Source organism: Scyliorhinus canicula, chromosome 4 (assembly GCF_902713615.1).
Source record: "Scyliorhinus canicula chromosome 4, sScyCan1.1, whole genome shotgun sequence".
Classification (NCBI taxonomy): Eukaryota; Metazoa; Chordata; class Chondrichthyes; order Carcharhiniformes; family Scyliorhinidae; genus Scyliorhinus; species Scyliorhinus canicula.
This window is the reverse complement of record NC_052149.1, coordinates 135,488,179-135,503,137: the sequence shown is the minus strand read 5'-3', so window position 1 is coordinate 135,503,137 and position 14,959 is coordinate 135,488,179. Positions and strand designations below refer to the sequence as shown.

At 47.2% G+C, this 14,959-nt stretch overlaps 1 protein-coding gene across 1 annotated transcript in view; it reads right to left on the bottom strand.

Annotated features, from left to right (window-relative positions):
- LOC119965026 (ran-binding protein 17-like) overlaps nt 1-14,959 on the bottom strand; it is a 1,262,848-nt gene that overhangs the window by 1,093,263 nt on the left and 154,626 nt on the right. Inside the window, exon 4 of the mRNA XM_038795235.1 lies at nt 12,217-12,383. Within this exon, the coding sequence (XP_038651163.1) occupies nt 12,217-12,383 (167 nt within the window). The remainder of the gene's footprint in view (nt 1-12,216; nt 12,384-14,959) is intronic.

The window sequence follows — 14,959 nt, the reverse complement described above, 5'->3', positions numbered from 1 at the left end:
TAGTCAAGGAAGTCAGATGGGGGGGGCAGTTACAGGCAGAAGATGGCAGGGGTGGGGGTATCGGGGGATGGGGTTAGGGGAGGGGGGGGTTGTTCTGCTGACGGGAGAGGGACTTGAAATAGGCACTGGAAAGGAGGTCGAGGGTGGAGGCAGCCAAAGGGCGGGCCAGGAATGGCGCGACGCACGGGTCAGGAGCCGGCCCGAGAAAGGCTATGGCTGACCGGCGGGGTGGGGGGGGTGGGATGTGCCCCCCGACCAGGCTGATCACCTGGAACGTCAAGGGACTGAATGGGCCGGTTAAGAGGGCGCGGGTGTTCGCGCACTTGCGGGCCCTGAGGGCGGACGTAATTATGTTGCAGGAGACACATCTGAAAGTGTCAGACCAGACCAGGCTAAGGAAGGGCTGGATTAGCCAGGTCTTCCACTCGGACTTGGACTCGAAGTCCAGAGGGGTGGCAATCATGATCAACAAGCACGTGCAATTTGAGGCAGAGGGCATATCCGCAGACAGGGGGGGCAGATACCTGATGGTACGGGGCAGACTGGAGGGGAGAAGAGTGGTGCTGGTGAATATATATGCCCCGAACTGGGATGACGTGGACTTCATTAAAAGAGTGCTGGGGAAGATCCCAGACTTGGATTCTCGCAGGCTAATAATGGGAGGGGACTTTAACATGGTCCTTGACCCGACTTTGGATCGGTCGTGTCCCAGAACGGGTAGACTCTCAGCAATGGCAAGGGAGCTGAAAGGGTTTATGGAGCAAATGGGGGCAGTGGACCCCTGGAGAGATAGACAGCCAACAGGAAGGGGCTACTCGTTTTACTCGCACGTCCATAAAGTATATTCCAGGATAGATTTCTTTGTAATAAGCAGGGACTGTATGGGGGAGGTAAAGAACACGGAATACTCAGCAATTACCATTTCAGACCATGCCCCGCATTGGGTGGACCTGCAGTTCGGGGGAGCGAGTTATCAACGCCCGCAATGGAGGCTAGATGTGGGACTGCTGTCGGAGGAGGGGATCTGCGAGAGGCTTCGGAAATGTATAAAAAATTACCTGCAGGTGAATAACACTGGGGAGGTCTCAGCGGCGACCGTGTGGGAAGCGCTAAAGGCAGTAGTGCGGGGGGAGCTGATTTCAATTGGGGCCCACAGAGCCAAGGCAGACCGGGCAGAGATGGATAGATTGGTCAGGGAAATGGGTCGGATAGATGAAGAGCATGCGGAGTCCCCGGGGGAGGTTTTACTCAGGGAGAGGCAGAGGCTACAGGCGGAACTGGGGGCACTATCCACGAGCAGGGCCGTGGAACAGCTTAGGAAGGCGAGGGGAGTGGTGTACGAGTATGGGGAAAAGGCTAGCAGACTGTTAGCGCAGCAACTCAGGAGGAGGGAGGCGGCCAGGGAAATAGGTAGAGTGAGGGACGAGGGGGGGCGCAAAGTGGAGGATCCGGCAGAATTGAATAGGGTATTCCGGGACTTCTATCGTAAGCTGTATACTTCGGAGCAGCCGGAAGAACCGGAGGGGATGAAAAGGTTTCTGGACGGGTTAACATTCCCAACAGTAGGTGGGGGGCGAGTGGAAAAGCTGGGGGCCCCGATTAGAGTAGAGGAGGTATTGGGGGGCCTAAAGGCCATGCAGTCGGGGAAGTCCCCGGGGCCGGATGGATACCCAGTAGAGTTCTATAGGAAGTTCTCTGAGCTGGTGGGCCCGGTCTTGGTGAGGGTTTTTAATGAGGCAAGGGACAGAGGGACCCTGCCGCCGACAATGTCACAAGCCACCATATCTCTGATATTGAAGCGGGGTAAAGACCCGGAGGTGTGCGGGTCCTACAGGCCAATCTCCCTGATTTATGTAGACGCCAAGCTCCTGGCAAAGGTACTGGCGGGTAGAATGGAGGACTGTGTACCGGAGGTGATTGGGGAGGATCAACGGGGTTTGTGAAAGGTAGGCAGCTGGCGGCCAATCTGAGGAGATTGCTCAATGTGATAATGATGCCCCCGGCGGGTAGAGAGGTGGAGGTAGTGGTGGCAATGGACGCCGAGAAGGCCTTTGACCGGGTGGAGTGGGACTATCTATGGGAGGTGCTCGGACGGTTTGGGTTCGGGGAGGGATTGGTGGATTGGATCAAATTATTATATCAGGCCCCGAGGGCCAGCGTCAGGACCAACAGAGAAGTGTCGGAGTACTTTAGGTTGTACCGAGGGACCAGACAGGGCTGCCTGCTCTCCCCGCTGCTGTTTGCGCTGGCCATAGAGCCGCTGGCGATTGCGCTGAGAGCCGCAGAGGGTTGGAAGGGGATGGTGAGGGGCGGGGTTGAACACAGGGTTTCTCTTTATGCAGACGACCTGCTCCTGTACGTGTCGGACCCAGTGGCCGGGATGGGAACTATACTGGGAATGCTGAGGGAGTTTGGCCAGTTCTCAGGATACAAATTAAATACGGTCAAGAGTGAAATGTTTGTGGTCCAGGCAAGGGGCCAGGAGAACAGATTGAGAGGGCTACCGTTTAGGCTAGTTGAGGAAAATTTCCGGTATTTGGGAATCGAGGTGGCACGAGACTGGGGCAGGCTGCATAAGTTAAATTGGCCAGGGTGGTGGAGCAAATGAAGGGAGAGTTTCGGAGATGGGATGCACTCCCGCTGTCGCTGGCAGGGAGGGTGCAGACTGTAAAGATGACAATCCTCCCTCGATTTTGTTTATTTTTCAGTGCCTCCCGATCTTTATCCCACAGTCCTTCTTCAAAAGAGTTAACGGGCTGATCATGAGCTTTGTCTGGGCGGGAAAGTCTCCGCGGGTGAAGAAGGCGATGTTGGAGAGGAACCGCAGCGAGGGAGGGCTGGCTTTTCCGAGTCTGGTCAATTATTACTGGGCGGCCAACATCGCTATGATAAGGAAGTGGATGGTGGGTACGGGGTCTATTTGGGAGCGGGTGGAGGCGGCTTCGTGCAGGAGCTCCAGTTTGGAAGCCCTGGTCACGGCTCCTCTACCGCTGCCGCCGGCCAAGTACACCACCAGCCCGGTAGTGGTGGCGACCCTGCGGATATGGGGCCAGTGGAGGAGGCATGTGGGGGAGATGGGGGCGTCTGTCTGGGCGCCAATCTGCGACAACCATCGGTTTGCCCCCGGCAGAATGGATGGGGGGTTCCGAGTATGGCGGCGAGCAGGGGCGGGAAGGGTGGGTGATATGTTCCTAGAAGGGAGCTTCGCGAGTTTGAGGAGCTTGGAGGAGAAATTTGGGTTGGTAAGGGGAAATTATTTTAGATACCTACAGTTGCGGGACTTTGTTCGTAGACAGGTCCCATCTTTCCCGCGCCTCCCGCCAATGGGGATCCTAGACAGAATAGTCTCTGGGAGGGACGAAGGGGAGGGTAGAGTCTCGGGTATTTATAAGGTGTTCATGAGGGAGGAAGGGTCCCAGACAGAGGAACTGAAACTTAAATGGGAGAAGGAGATGGGCGGGGAAATGGAGGATGGGCTGTGGGTAGAGGCCCTGAGTAGGGTAAACTCGACCGCGACATGTGCTAGGCTCGGGCTGATCCAATTTAAGGTCGTTCACCGGGCCCATATGACGGTGGCTCGGATGAGCAAATTTTTCGGGATAGAGGACAAATGCGCTAGGTGCGCGGGAGGACCAGCGAACCATGTTCACATGTTCTGGGCATGCCCTGAGCTGAGGAGGTACTGGGAGGGATTTGCGGGGGTCATGTCCCAGGTGCTAAAAACAAGGGTGGTGATGAGTCCAGGGGTGGCAATTTTTGGGGTTTCGGAAGACCCGGGCGTCCAGGGGGAGAAAGAGGCTGATGTGTTGGCCTTTGCTTCCCTGATAGCCCGGCGACGAATATTATTGGCGTGGAGGGACTCGAAGCCCCCAAAGATTGAGTGGTGGTTTGCGGACATGTCGAGTTTCCTGGGGATGGAAAAAATTAAGTTCGTCTTGAGGGGATCTGTGCAGGGGTTCACCCGGAGGTGGCAACCATTTATTGACTTCTTTGCGGGAGAGTGAGCGTCAGCAGGGGGGTGGGGGGAGGGGGGTAGAGTAGAGTAGGAGGGAAAATATGGCGGGTAGTACCGGTGGGAGGGGAGCGGGCTTGTGCAATATGTTACGGTGGAAGTATTGAAAGTATGTGGATGTTTGCACATTTTTGCCTTTTTTGCTTCCTTTCTGATGATGTCTGTAACTGTTTATAAAGCCAAAAACTACCTCAATAAAATTGTTTATTAAAAAAAAAATGGTTTACCCTGTTTTGAACTAAATCATCAGTTAGTTGACAAACTCCATTTTGTAAAATCGACTGAAATTACCAAATTCTCTATCTTGGTTCTTGGTGACATTAACTCAATCTTGATTCTTCCAATAGTTCAACAAGCGGACAATTGAGCCAAACAGAGCTCCGGTCTGTTTCTTGTTTTTAACAAAAGCCAGGTTCCCAGTACTCCTGTTTCGTGTCTTCACCAATCATCTGCTGAATATCATTATTCAAACGGAATAATATGCTCATTTTTTATGCTCCTACACTCCATACACAGGTTTAACTCCCCAACAAAATGGAAAAAATGCCAAGTGATACTATTTCAGGAGATAATAAACAACACAGACAGATAATAAATTCCAGTCTTTATCTTGTTTTCATATTTTTTGCTTTGAGACAGTGCTGATCTTTATTCTGCTTTAACACAATCGGAGAATATATACTTTTATAATATATATATGTATTTTCTGCATCCTCGTGTGTAATTTCTAAAATTCTTATCCAAATTTTTATGTTTGTCTGTGACCGTGGACAAAAATGGCTATTTGGTAGAAATTTGCATCTTGTTATCCCTGAAGAGACCCTAACAAGTCAGATGGAATACAGTGTTGACAAATGTGAGGTTATCCATTTTGGTAGGAATAACAGCAAAAGGGATTATTATTTAAATGATAAAATATTAAAACATGCTGCTGTGCAGAGAGACCTGGGTGTGCTAGTGCATGAGTAGCAAAAAGTTGGTTTATAGGTGCAACAGGTTATTAAGAAGACAAATGGAATTTTGTCCTTCATTGCTAGAGGGGTGGAGTTGAAGACTAGGGAGGGTATGCTGAAATTGTACAAGGTGTTAGTGAGGCCACACTTGCAGTATTGTGTTCAGTTTTGGTCTCCTTACCTGAGAAAGGACATACTGGCACTGGAGGGTGTGCCGAGGAGAAGGGGTTGGATTAGGAGGAGAAGTTGAATAGACTGGGACTGTACTCGTTGGAATTTGGAAGGATATGGGGGGATCTTATAGAAACATATAAAATTATGAAGGGAATAGATATGATAGATGCGGGCAGGTTGTTTCCACTTGCGGATGAAAGCAGAACTAGGGGGCATAGCCTCAAAATAAGGGGAAGTAGATTTTGGACTGAGTTTAGGAGGAACATATTCACCCAAAGGGTAGTGAATCTATGGAATTCCTTGCCCAGTGAAGCAGTTGTGGCCCCTTCATAAAATGTTTTAAAGATAGAGATAGATAGTTTTTTGAAGAATAAAGGGATTAAGGGTTATGGTGTTCGGGCCGGAAAGTGGAGCTAAGTCCACAAAAGATCAGCCATGACCTCATTGAATGGCGGAGCAGGCTCGAGGGGCCAGATGGCCTACTCCTGCTCCTAGTTCTTATGTTCTTATGTAAGTCCCATTGCACTGCAGAGACCAAAATAAAAGGAAACTAAACAAAGGCCATCTGCATTTCATAAGCCAGGCCAAACCATCTACAGTCAATTCGTCTGCTAGGCCAAAGGGCACTGCAATCTCCCTTTAAGTCTTTATGGTTGGAACATTAACAATCTTAGAGACACAAACATAAGACATAGGAGAAGAATTAGGCCACTTGGCCCATCGAGTCTGCTCCGCCATTCAATCATGGCTGATATTTTCTCATCCCCATTCTCCTCCCTTCTCCCCATAATCCCTGATCCCCTTATTAATCAAGAACCTATCTATCTCTGTCTTAAAGGCACTCAATGAATTGGCCTCCACAGCCTTCTGCGGCAAAGAGTTCCACAGATTCACCACCCTCTGGCAGAAGAAATTCCTCAACTGTTTCAAAGGACCGTCCGTTTAGTCTGAGATGGTGACCTCTGGTTCTAGTTTTTCCTACAAATGGAAACATCCTCTCCACATCCACTATATCCAGGCCTCGCAGTATCTTGTAAGTTTCAATAAGATCCCCTCTCACCCTTCTAAACTGCAATGAGTCCAGACCCAGAGTCCTCAACCGTTCCTCATACGACAAGTTCTTCATTCCAGGGATTATTCTTGTGAATCACCTCTGGACCCTTTCCAAGGCCAGCACATCCTTCCTTAGATACAGGGCCCAAAACTGCTCAAAATACTTCAAATGGGGTCTGACCAAGCCTTATACAGCTTCAGAAGTACAACCCTGGTCTTGTACTCTAGCCCTCTTGACATGAAGACGAACATTGCATTTGCATTCTTAAGTGACGACTGAACCTGCACATTAACATTAAGAGAATCGTGAACAAGGACTCTCAAGTCCCTTTGTGCTTCTGCTTTCCGAAGCATTTCTCCACTTAGAAAATAGTCTATGCCTAAATTCCTCCTTCCAAAGTGCATAACCTCACACTTTTCCACATTGTATTTCATTTGCCACCTCATTGCCCACTCTCCTAGCTTGTCCAAGTCCTTTTTACAATCTCCTATGTGGCACTTTGTCAAAGGCCTTCTGGAAATCTAAATAAATCACGTCCACTGGTTCTCCTTTGTCTAATTTCCTTGTTACCTCCTCAAAGAATTCCAACAGATTTGTCAGACACGACCTCCCTTTGACAAAGCCGTGCTGACTCAATCCTATTTTACCATGCACTTCCAAGTGCTTCGCGATCTCATCTTTAATAAAAAACTCTAAAATCTTACCAATGACTCAAGTCAGGCTAACCGGCCTATAATTTCCCGTCTTTTGCCTCCCTCCCTCCCTGGTGTTACATTAGCCACCTTCCAGTCCTCTGGGACCCTTCCTGCCTCCAGTGATTCCTGAAAGATCATCACTAATGCCTCCACAATTTCCTCAGCTATGTCTTTTCGGACCCTGGGCTGTAGTCCATCCGGTCCAGGTGACTTATCCACCTTCAGACCTTTCAGTTTCCCCAGAACCTTCTCATTAGTCATGGTCACTGCACTCACCTCTGCCCCCTGGTTCACGTGGAACTCTGGCATCCCACAGGTGTCTTCCACCGTGAAGACTAATGCAAAGTAACTATTAAGTTTGTCTGCCATTTCTTTGTTTCCTATTATTACTTCTCCAGCCACATTTTCTCGTGCTCCAATGTCTATGTTTGCCTCTCTCTTACCTTTTATATATTGAAACAATATTTTCTGACCTTTCTTTGTATTACTATCTAGCTTGAACTCATACTTCATCTTCTCCCCTCTTATTGCTTTTTTAGGTGTCCTTTGCTCGCTTTTAAAGGCTTCCCAATCCTCTGGTTTCCCACTAATCCTCGCCACAGTATGCTTTTTCTTTAGCCTTTATGCTCTCCTTGACATCTCTCATCAGCCATGGATGCCTTGTCCTCCCCTTAGCATGTTTCCTCCTCCTTGGGCTGAATTTCTGTTTTGCCTCCCTGATAACCCCCAAACACTCCTGCCATTGCTATTCCACTGTCGTCCCTGCTAGGCTTCTTTTCCAATCAACTCTGGTCAGCTCCTCCCTCATGTCTTTGTAGTTATCCTTATTTAATTATAATCCTGTTACATCTGATTGCAGCTTCTCCCTTTCAAACTGCAGGGTAAATTCTATCATATTGTGGTCACTGCTCCCTAAGGGTTCCTTCACCTTAAGTTCCCTAATCAAGTCTGCCTCATTACACATCACCAAATCCAGAACTGCCTGCTCCCTAGTAGGCTCTGTCACAAGCTGCTCCAAAAAACCATCTCTTAGACATTCCACAAATTCCTTTTCTTGGGATCCACTACCAATCTGATTTTCCCAGTCCACCTGCATATTGAAGTCCCCCATGATTATTATAATATTGCCTTTTTTACATGCCTTTCTATCTCCTGATTTATTTTCTGACTATTGCTAGAGGGCCTGTACATAACTCCCAATAGCGTCTTTTTACCTTTTCGATTCCTCAACTCTACCCACAGAGATTCTATGCCTCCTGATCCTATATCACTCCTTGCTATCAATTTAACTTCATTCCTTACTAACAATGCAACCTCGCCCCCTTTGCCCATCTGCCTGTCCTTTCGATAGGACATATATCCTTGGATATTTAGATCCCAGCCCTTATTCCCTTGCAGCCACGTCTCTGTGATGCCCACAACATTGTACCGGCCAATTTCAATGTGCGCAACAAGCTCATTTACCTTGTTCCGTATACTGCACGCATTTAGGTACAACACCCTCAATCCTTCATTGGCCACCTCCCTTTTCGCACTCTCCTTAGTTACTGTACCCTGTACTGTGGCCCTTTTTGATTTCTGACTATGGCTTCCCTGCCTTACACTTTCCCCCTTACTGCTTTTTGTTTCTGGCCCCATTTTACTTCCCTCAATACATACACTTTGTCAAAGCCAAAGTTGTGAGGTGGGAGTCCTGTGACATAAATTTCTTCTCCCCCCCCCCCCCCCCCCCCCCCCCAGCAAGCTGGTGGAACCCAGTATATTGTATTGTGGAGCTATAAAGTTCAGTTTGTCATCTTTCCATCCACCCAGCAGCAGCATAGAGAAGAAGCTCTGTCCAGGTTTGAATGCCATGACCCACTTTACCTGTTTACACTTTACCAGGAGCATCTGTACAATTGCCTGCAAGACGCATGTATCTTTGCGTGTCCATCTCATTGTGGAATTCAACTCTACTGGAAAGGTGAATTATCTGGCATCAGTCCAACCTGCTGACTTCTGGACTTTGATTCTAGACCCTGGACATGCACGAAACAGTTTTAACTCCCCAACAAAATGGAAAAAATGCCAAGTGATACTATTTCAGGAGATAATAAACAACATAAATCTTTCTCTATCCCTCTTTTACTATGTGAGTGAAAAGGAGGCCTCATCCCACATTTCAGTGTTTGCAAATAAACAAGTCCCAAGAAATTGAATCACAACAATACTGAGGGATTCGTAAATACATCACTTTTTATAAAGGTGGAAACAAATCAAAATTCACCTTTCTGTTTAAGGACAGGTGGTAAGAGAAGAATCAGGTCTGTTTAAATAACACCCCTCCTGTCTCCAACAACACCTACTCTGGACCAAAGCTTAAGACTTTGATATTACCATTGCTATTCCATTTGTCTTGTGTTCCATGGGATCTTGGTGATTTGATCTTTCCTGCCTCTCAGTCCTCCAATTTCACTCAATTTGCCCTTCCCTCTTTTACAACAGCATAAACCCGTCATATTTCTCCCTCTCCAAGTTCTGAAGAAGAGTCATATGGACTTGAAACATTAACTTTGTTTCTCTCTCCGAAGATAAAGCTTTATCTTTGATATTGAGAAAACCAATCATTGAGCAAATTATATAATTCTGCTTCCACTAGTACTTGAAGTTTATAGGCTGCACATGTTCACTTGTTTAGTTTGACAATCAAATCTAATTTACAAAGAACAAAGAACAAAGAAAATTACAGCACAGGAACAAGCCCTTCGGCCCTCCCAGCCTGCGCCGATCCAGATCCTTTATCTAAACCTGTCTCCTATTTTCCAAGGTCTACTTCCCTCTGTTCCTGCCTGTTCATATACCTGTCTATATGCCTCTTAAATTATGCTATCGTGCCCGCCTCTACCACCTCCGCTGGTAAAGCGTTCCAGACACCCACCACCCTCTGCGTAAAAAACTTTCCACGCACATCTCCCTTAAACTTTCCCCCTCTCACCTTGAAATCGTGACCCCTTGTAACTAACACCCCCACTCTTGGGAAAAGCTTGTTGCTATCCACCCTGTCCATACCTCTCATAATTCTGTAGACCTCATTCAGGTCCCCCCTCAACCTCCGTCTTTCCAACGAAAACAATCCTAATCTACTCAACCTTTCTTCATAGCTAGCACCCTCCATACCAGGCAACATCCTGGTGAACCTCCTCTGCACCCCCTCCAAAGCTCCACATCCTTCTGGTAATGTGGCGACCAGAACTGCACGCAGTATTCCAAATGTGGCCGAACCAAAGTCCTATACAACTGTAACATGACCTGCCAACTCTTGTACTCAATACCCCGTCCGATGAAGGCAAGCATGCTGTATGCCTTCTTGACCACTCCATCAACCTGCGTTGCCACCTTCAGGGTACAATGGACCTGAACTCCCAGATCTCTCTCTACATCAATTTTCCCCAAGACCCTTCCATTGACCATATAGTCCGCTCTTGAATTTGATCTTCCAAAATGCATCACCTCGCATTTGCCTGGATTGAACTCCATCTGTCATTTCTCTGCTCAACTCTCCAATCTATCTATATTTTGTTGTATTCTCTGACAGTCCTCCTCGCTATCTGCAACTCCACCAATCTTAGTATCATCTGCAAACTTGCTAATCAGACCACCTATACCTTCCTCCAGGTCATTTATGTAGATCACAAACAGCAGTGGTCCGAGCACGGATCCCTGTGGAACACCACTAGTCACCCTTCTCCATTTTGTGACACTCCCTTCCACCACTACTCTCTGTCTCCTGTTGCCCAGCCAGTTCTTTATCAATCTAGCCAGTACACCCTGAACCCCATACGACTTCACTTTTTCCATCAACCTGCCATGGGAAACCTTATCAAACGCCTTACTAAAGTCCATGTATATGACATCTACAGCCCTTCCCATATCAATTAACTTTGTCACTTCCTCAAAGAATTCTATTAGGTTTGTAAGACATGACCTTCCCTGCACAAAACCATGCTGCCTATCACTGATAAGTCTATTTTCTTCCAGATGTGAATAGATCCTATCCCTCAGTATCTTCTCCAACAGTTTGCCTACCACTAACGTCAAGCTCACAGGTCTATAATTCCCTGGATTATCCCTGCTACCCTTCTTAAACAAAGGGACAACATTAGCAATTCTCCAGTCCTCCGGGACCTCACCCGTGCTCAAGGATGCTGCAAAGATGTCTGTTAAGGCCTCAGCTATTTCAACCCTCGCTTCCCTCAGTAACCTGGGATAGATCCCATCCGGTCCTGGGGACTTGTCCACCTTAATGTCTTTTAGAATACCCAAAACTTCCCCCTTCCGTATGACAACTTGACCTAGAGTATTTAAGCATCCATCCCTAGCCTCAACATCCGTCTTGTCCCTTTCCTTTGTGAATACCGATGCAAAGTACTCATTAAGAATCTCACCCATTTCCTCTGAGTCCACGCATAAATTCCCTCTTTTGTCTTAGAGTGGGCCAATCCTTTCTCTAGTTACCCTCTTGCTCCTTACATACGAATAAAAGGCTTTGGGATTTTCCTTAACCCTGTTCGCCAAAGATATTTCATGACCCCTTTTAGCCCTCTTTATTACGCGTTTGAGATTCGTCCTACTTTCCCGATATTCCTCCATAGAAACAAACTAATAAAAAGTTGGTGAGAAAAGCTGATAGCAGAGTGGAAGTCCTGAAGAAAGCTCTACCCCATTTGTCATCATCAGCAACTTTAGTGTTTTTTAAAGCAGGCCCTGGTAATATTACTAAGTATTTTCAGTAAATATTCAGGACATTCAGCCAGTGTTTATGTTCCACCCCTCCCAACCCTCTTAATCTAGTCCTCTTAACATATCCTTCTATACTTTTCTCATACATGTGCTTATCTAGCTTCTCCTTGACTGCATCTATGCTATTCACCTGAATACCTTTGGTAGCTAGTTCCAAGAAGTAATTCAGCCAGGTTTGGAGGATGCTCTTTTTATTTTCTCTCGTTACCAATTTGCTTCTCTCATCTCCCCTGCAAAAGTGTTGACTCCTAGCCAGCCTCTTTCACAGATGCCCTCCATCCATCTTCCTGTTCCATCTTCCTATGAATCACTTTCTCACTGGACAAGCCTCAACCCAATAAGAGAACCCCTCCATGGCATTTTTAAATGCCATGATGCTCAAAATGCTCTGATCACAGTGCGCAGCAACAAGTCCAAACCACCAGTGTTGCACTGCTCAGTGCTCATAACAATAATACTGCTGCACCTACATACAAAAAGCATGTATAATAATTACAAAGCTGTTTAAGTAGTTTTTGTTTCATCGCAAACAATATTAATGCACCTTACCTGTAGGAATTTGGTGACATCAGGAATCACCTCCCTGAAGGCAAGCTTGTCTTTCCGAACTTCAAACCAGCCCATTTTTGTAATCTTAGCGACAACTTGGACCAATGCCTGGATCACGAAGGGTTCTAGCTTTGGACAAGATGCCAAATAATTCAAGATATAGTTCCCTGTAAGGATAATGTAAAGTTATCAAAAGGCAAATCAAAACTGCAGAAGAGTAGCCTTCCTCTTTCAAGCCACAAGTTGTCAAATCAACCGTAACTATTCCAAATAATCATCTACTAAGGGCAGCACGGTAGCACAGTGGTTAACATTGTTGTTTCACCGCACAGGGACCTGGGTTCGATTCGTGGCTTGGGTCACTGTCTGTGTGGAGTCTGCATGTTCTCCCTGTGTCTGCGTGGGTTTCCTCCGGGTGCTCCGATATCCTCCCACAAGTCCTGAAAGATGTGCTTGTTAGATGAACATTCTGAATTCTCCCTCAGTGTACTCGAACAGGAGTGTGGCGATTTGGGGATTTTCATAGTAACTTCCATGAAATGTTAATGTAAGCTACTTGTGACACGAATAAAGGTTATTATCATTATTAAGGAACAATTGCTGGCCAAGGGCATGACAGCAATATGTTGTCCATAACCGGGGGGGGATTGATGCGATGCCGCTCCGATGCCGGTCCGCGATTCTCCAGTGACTGGAGGATCGGCATCATTGGCGCCGGCACGCCACCGACGATTCTCCACGCGCGTTGGGCCAAGTGTCCGCCGAGTCCCGCCTGCGCCGTTCACGTGTGGTCCAACCCAGCGGGACCTCAGCGTTCATCCTGCTGGGGGGAGAGGGGGAATCCGATCACCATGGGCCTCCATCGTGGCCTGGCCTGCGATCGGGGCCTATCGATCGGCGGGCCGGCCTCTCCTGGTGGGAGCCTATTTTACTCCGCGCCGAACCCCTGTAGCTCTCCATCATGTTACATCGGAGCCGGCACGGAGGAGGCAACTGGCGCGCATGCGCGAGATTGCGCCAGTCGCAGCGCACATGCCCGAGTTTGCGCCGGCCAAGGCAGGCCAGCAGCACAGTTCAATTCCCATACCAGCCTCCCCGAACAGGCGCCGGAATGTGGCGACTAGGGGCTTTTCACAGTAACTTCATTTGAAGTCTAGTTTTGACAATAAGCGATTTTCATTTCATTTTCAACTCCTGTAGTCTAGGTATCATTTTAGTAAACCTACTTTGCACTCCCTCCAAAGCCAAAATATAAAGTCCCCAAACCAGCCAGAGGCTCCAAACGGAGTGGCAGACCTCCAACCGAGCAGTATCCGTCTCCGGCCTTTCAATGAGGCAAAGTGATAATGCCCACCTTAACCCCACAGTGAACTGCCAGAGAGTCCGAAACCCTATATATGGCTATCAGCGGGCATGGTTGTAATTCTAATCAGAGAATAATATATATAGTGTTTAAAAATGAGGCTCAGAGCTAGGGAGTCTGGGCAGAACCAAAGTATATGCGTATGATCTGCAAGGGCAAGCCAACAGCGGTCACATCTGTTCTCAACATTCGGGAAGAACCCACTCATTCTTGGCTTGATCAAATTTGTCCTACGTAACACTTTGAATTGAATTAGGCTCAACTAAGCAGATGAGGACGTGGAGTTGACCCCGGATGGGTCCTCAAACCAAACCTCACTGTTCATTCTCCCATTTTGCATTAACATTAATTATAAATGAATGGTATATTAACAGTAACATATTTATTGACCTAAAAAAATCATAGTAATGTGCAGGTGTATACTATATTGTACTGTACACTACAGTACCATCCACTATACATCAACTATAAACTATTTAAAAAGTCAGACAATTTTTAAAACATTCCAGTCATTTGTCTTCATCATTCCTGGGCTCATGGGTGGGTCTGGACTTCAGTTGGAAATTTTGAACTGACGTTGGCTAAAGTCTACTTAGGATTCATGTCTTCAGGTCTTTCCGAACGGAGTCTTCTCTGCTTCCTTAAATAAAGTGTCCACTTTGGACAGACAAAAAGATTGGCCGAGTATTATTTAAATGGTGATAGATTGGGAAATGTTGAGGTACAAAGGGACCTAGGTGTCCTTGTGCACCGGTCACCAAAAGCAAATATGCACGTACAAGCAAGCAGTTAGGAAGTCAAAAGGTATGTTGGCCTTCATTGCGAGAGGGCTTGAGTACAAGAACAAAGATTCCTTACTGTAGTTGTGCAGGGCCTTGCTGAGACCATACATAGACTATTGTGTGCAGTTTTGGTCTCCTTATCTAAGAAATAGGATACTTGCCATACAGGAAGTGCAGCAAAGGTTTACCAGACTGATTTTTGGGATGATGGGATTGTCGTATGGGGAGAGATTGGGTCAACTGGGCCTGTATTCACTGGAATTTGGAAGAATTAAAGGGGATCTAACATAAATGTGTCGCATTTTGTCACGGCTGGACAGACTGGATGAAGAAATGTCGTTTCCTCTGGCTGGTGGATCTAGAACAGGGATAGCCTGTTCAAGACTGAGATGAGGAGAAATGTTTTCACTCAGAAGGTGGCGAACCTACGAAATTCTCTACCACAGAAAGCTGTGGGGGCCAAGTCATTGAACATATTTAAGAAGGAAATATATTTCTAGTCTCTAAAGGCATCAAGAGATATGGGGAGAGCGCGGGAGTGCGGCGATAAGTTGGAGGATCAGCCATGATCGTACTGAATGGACGAGCAGGCTCGAAG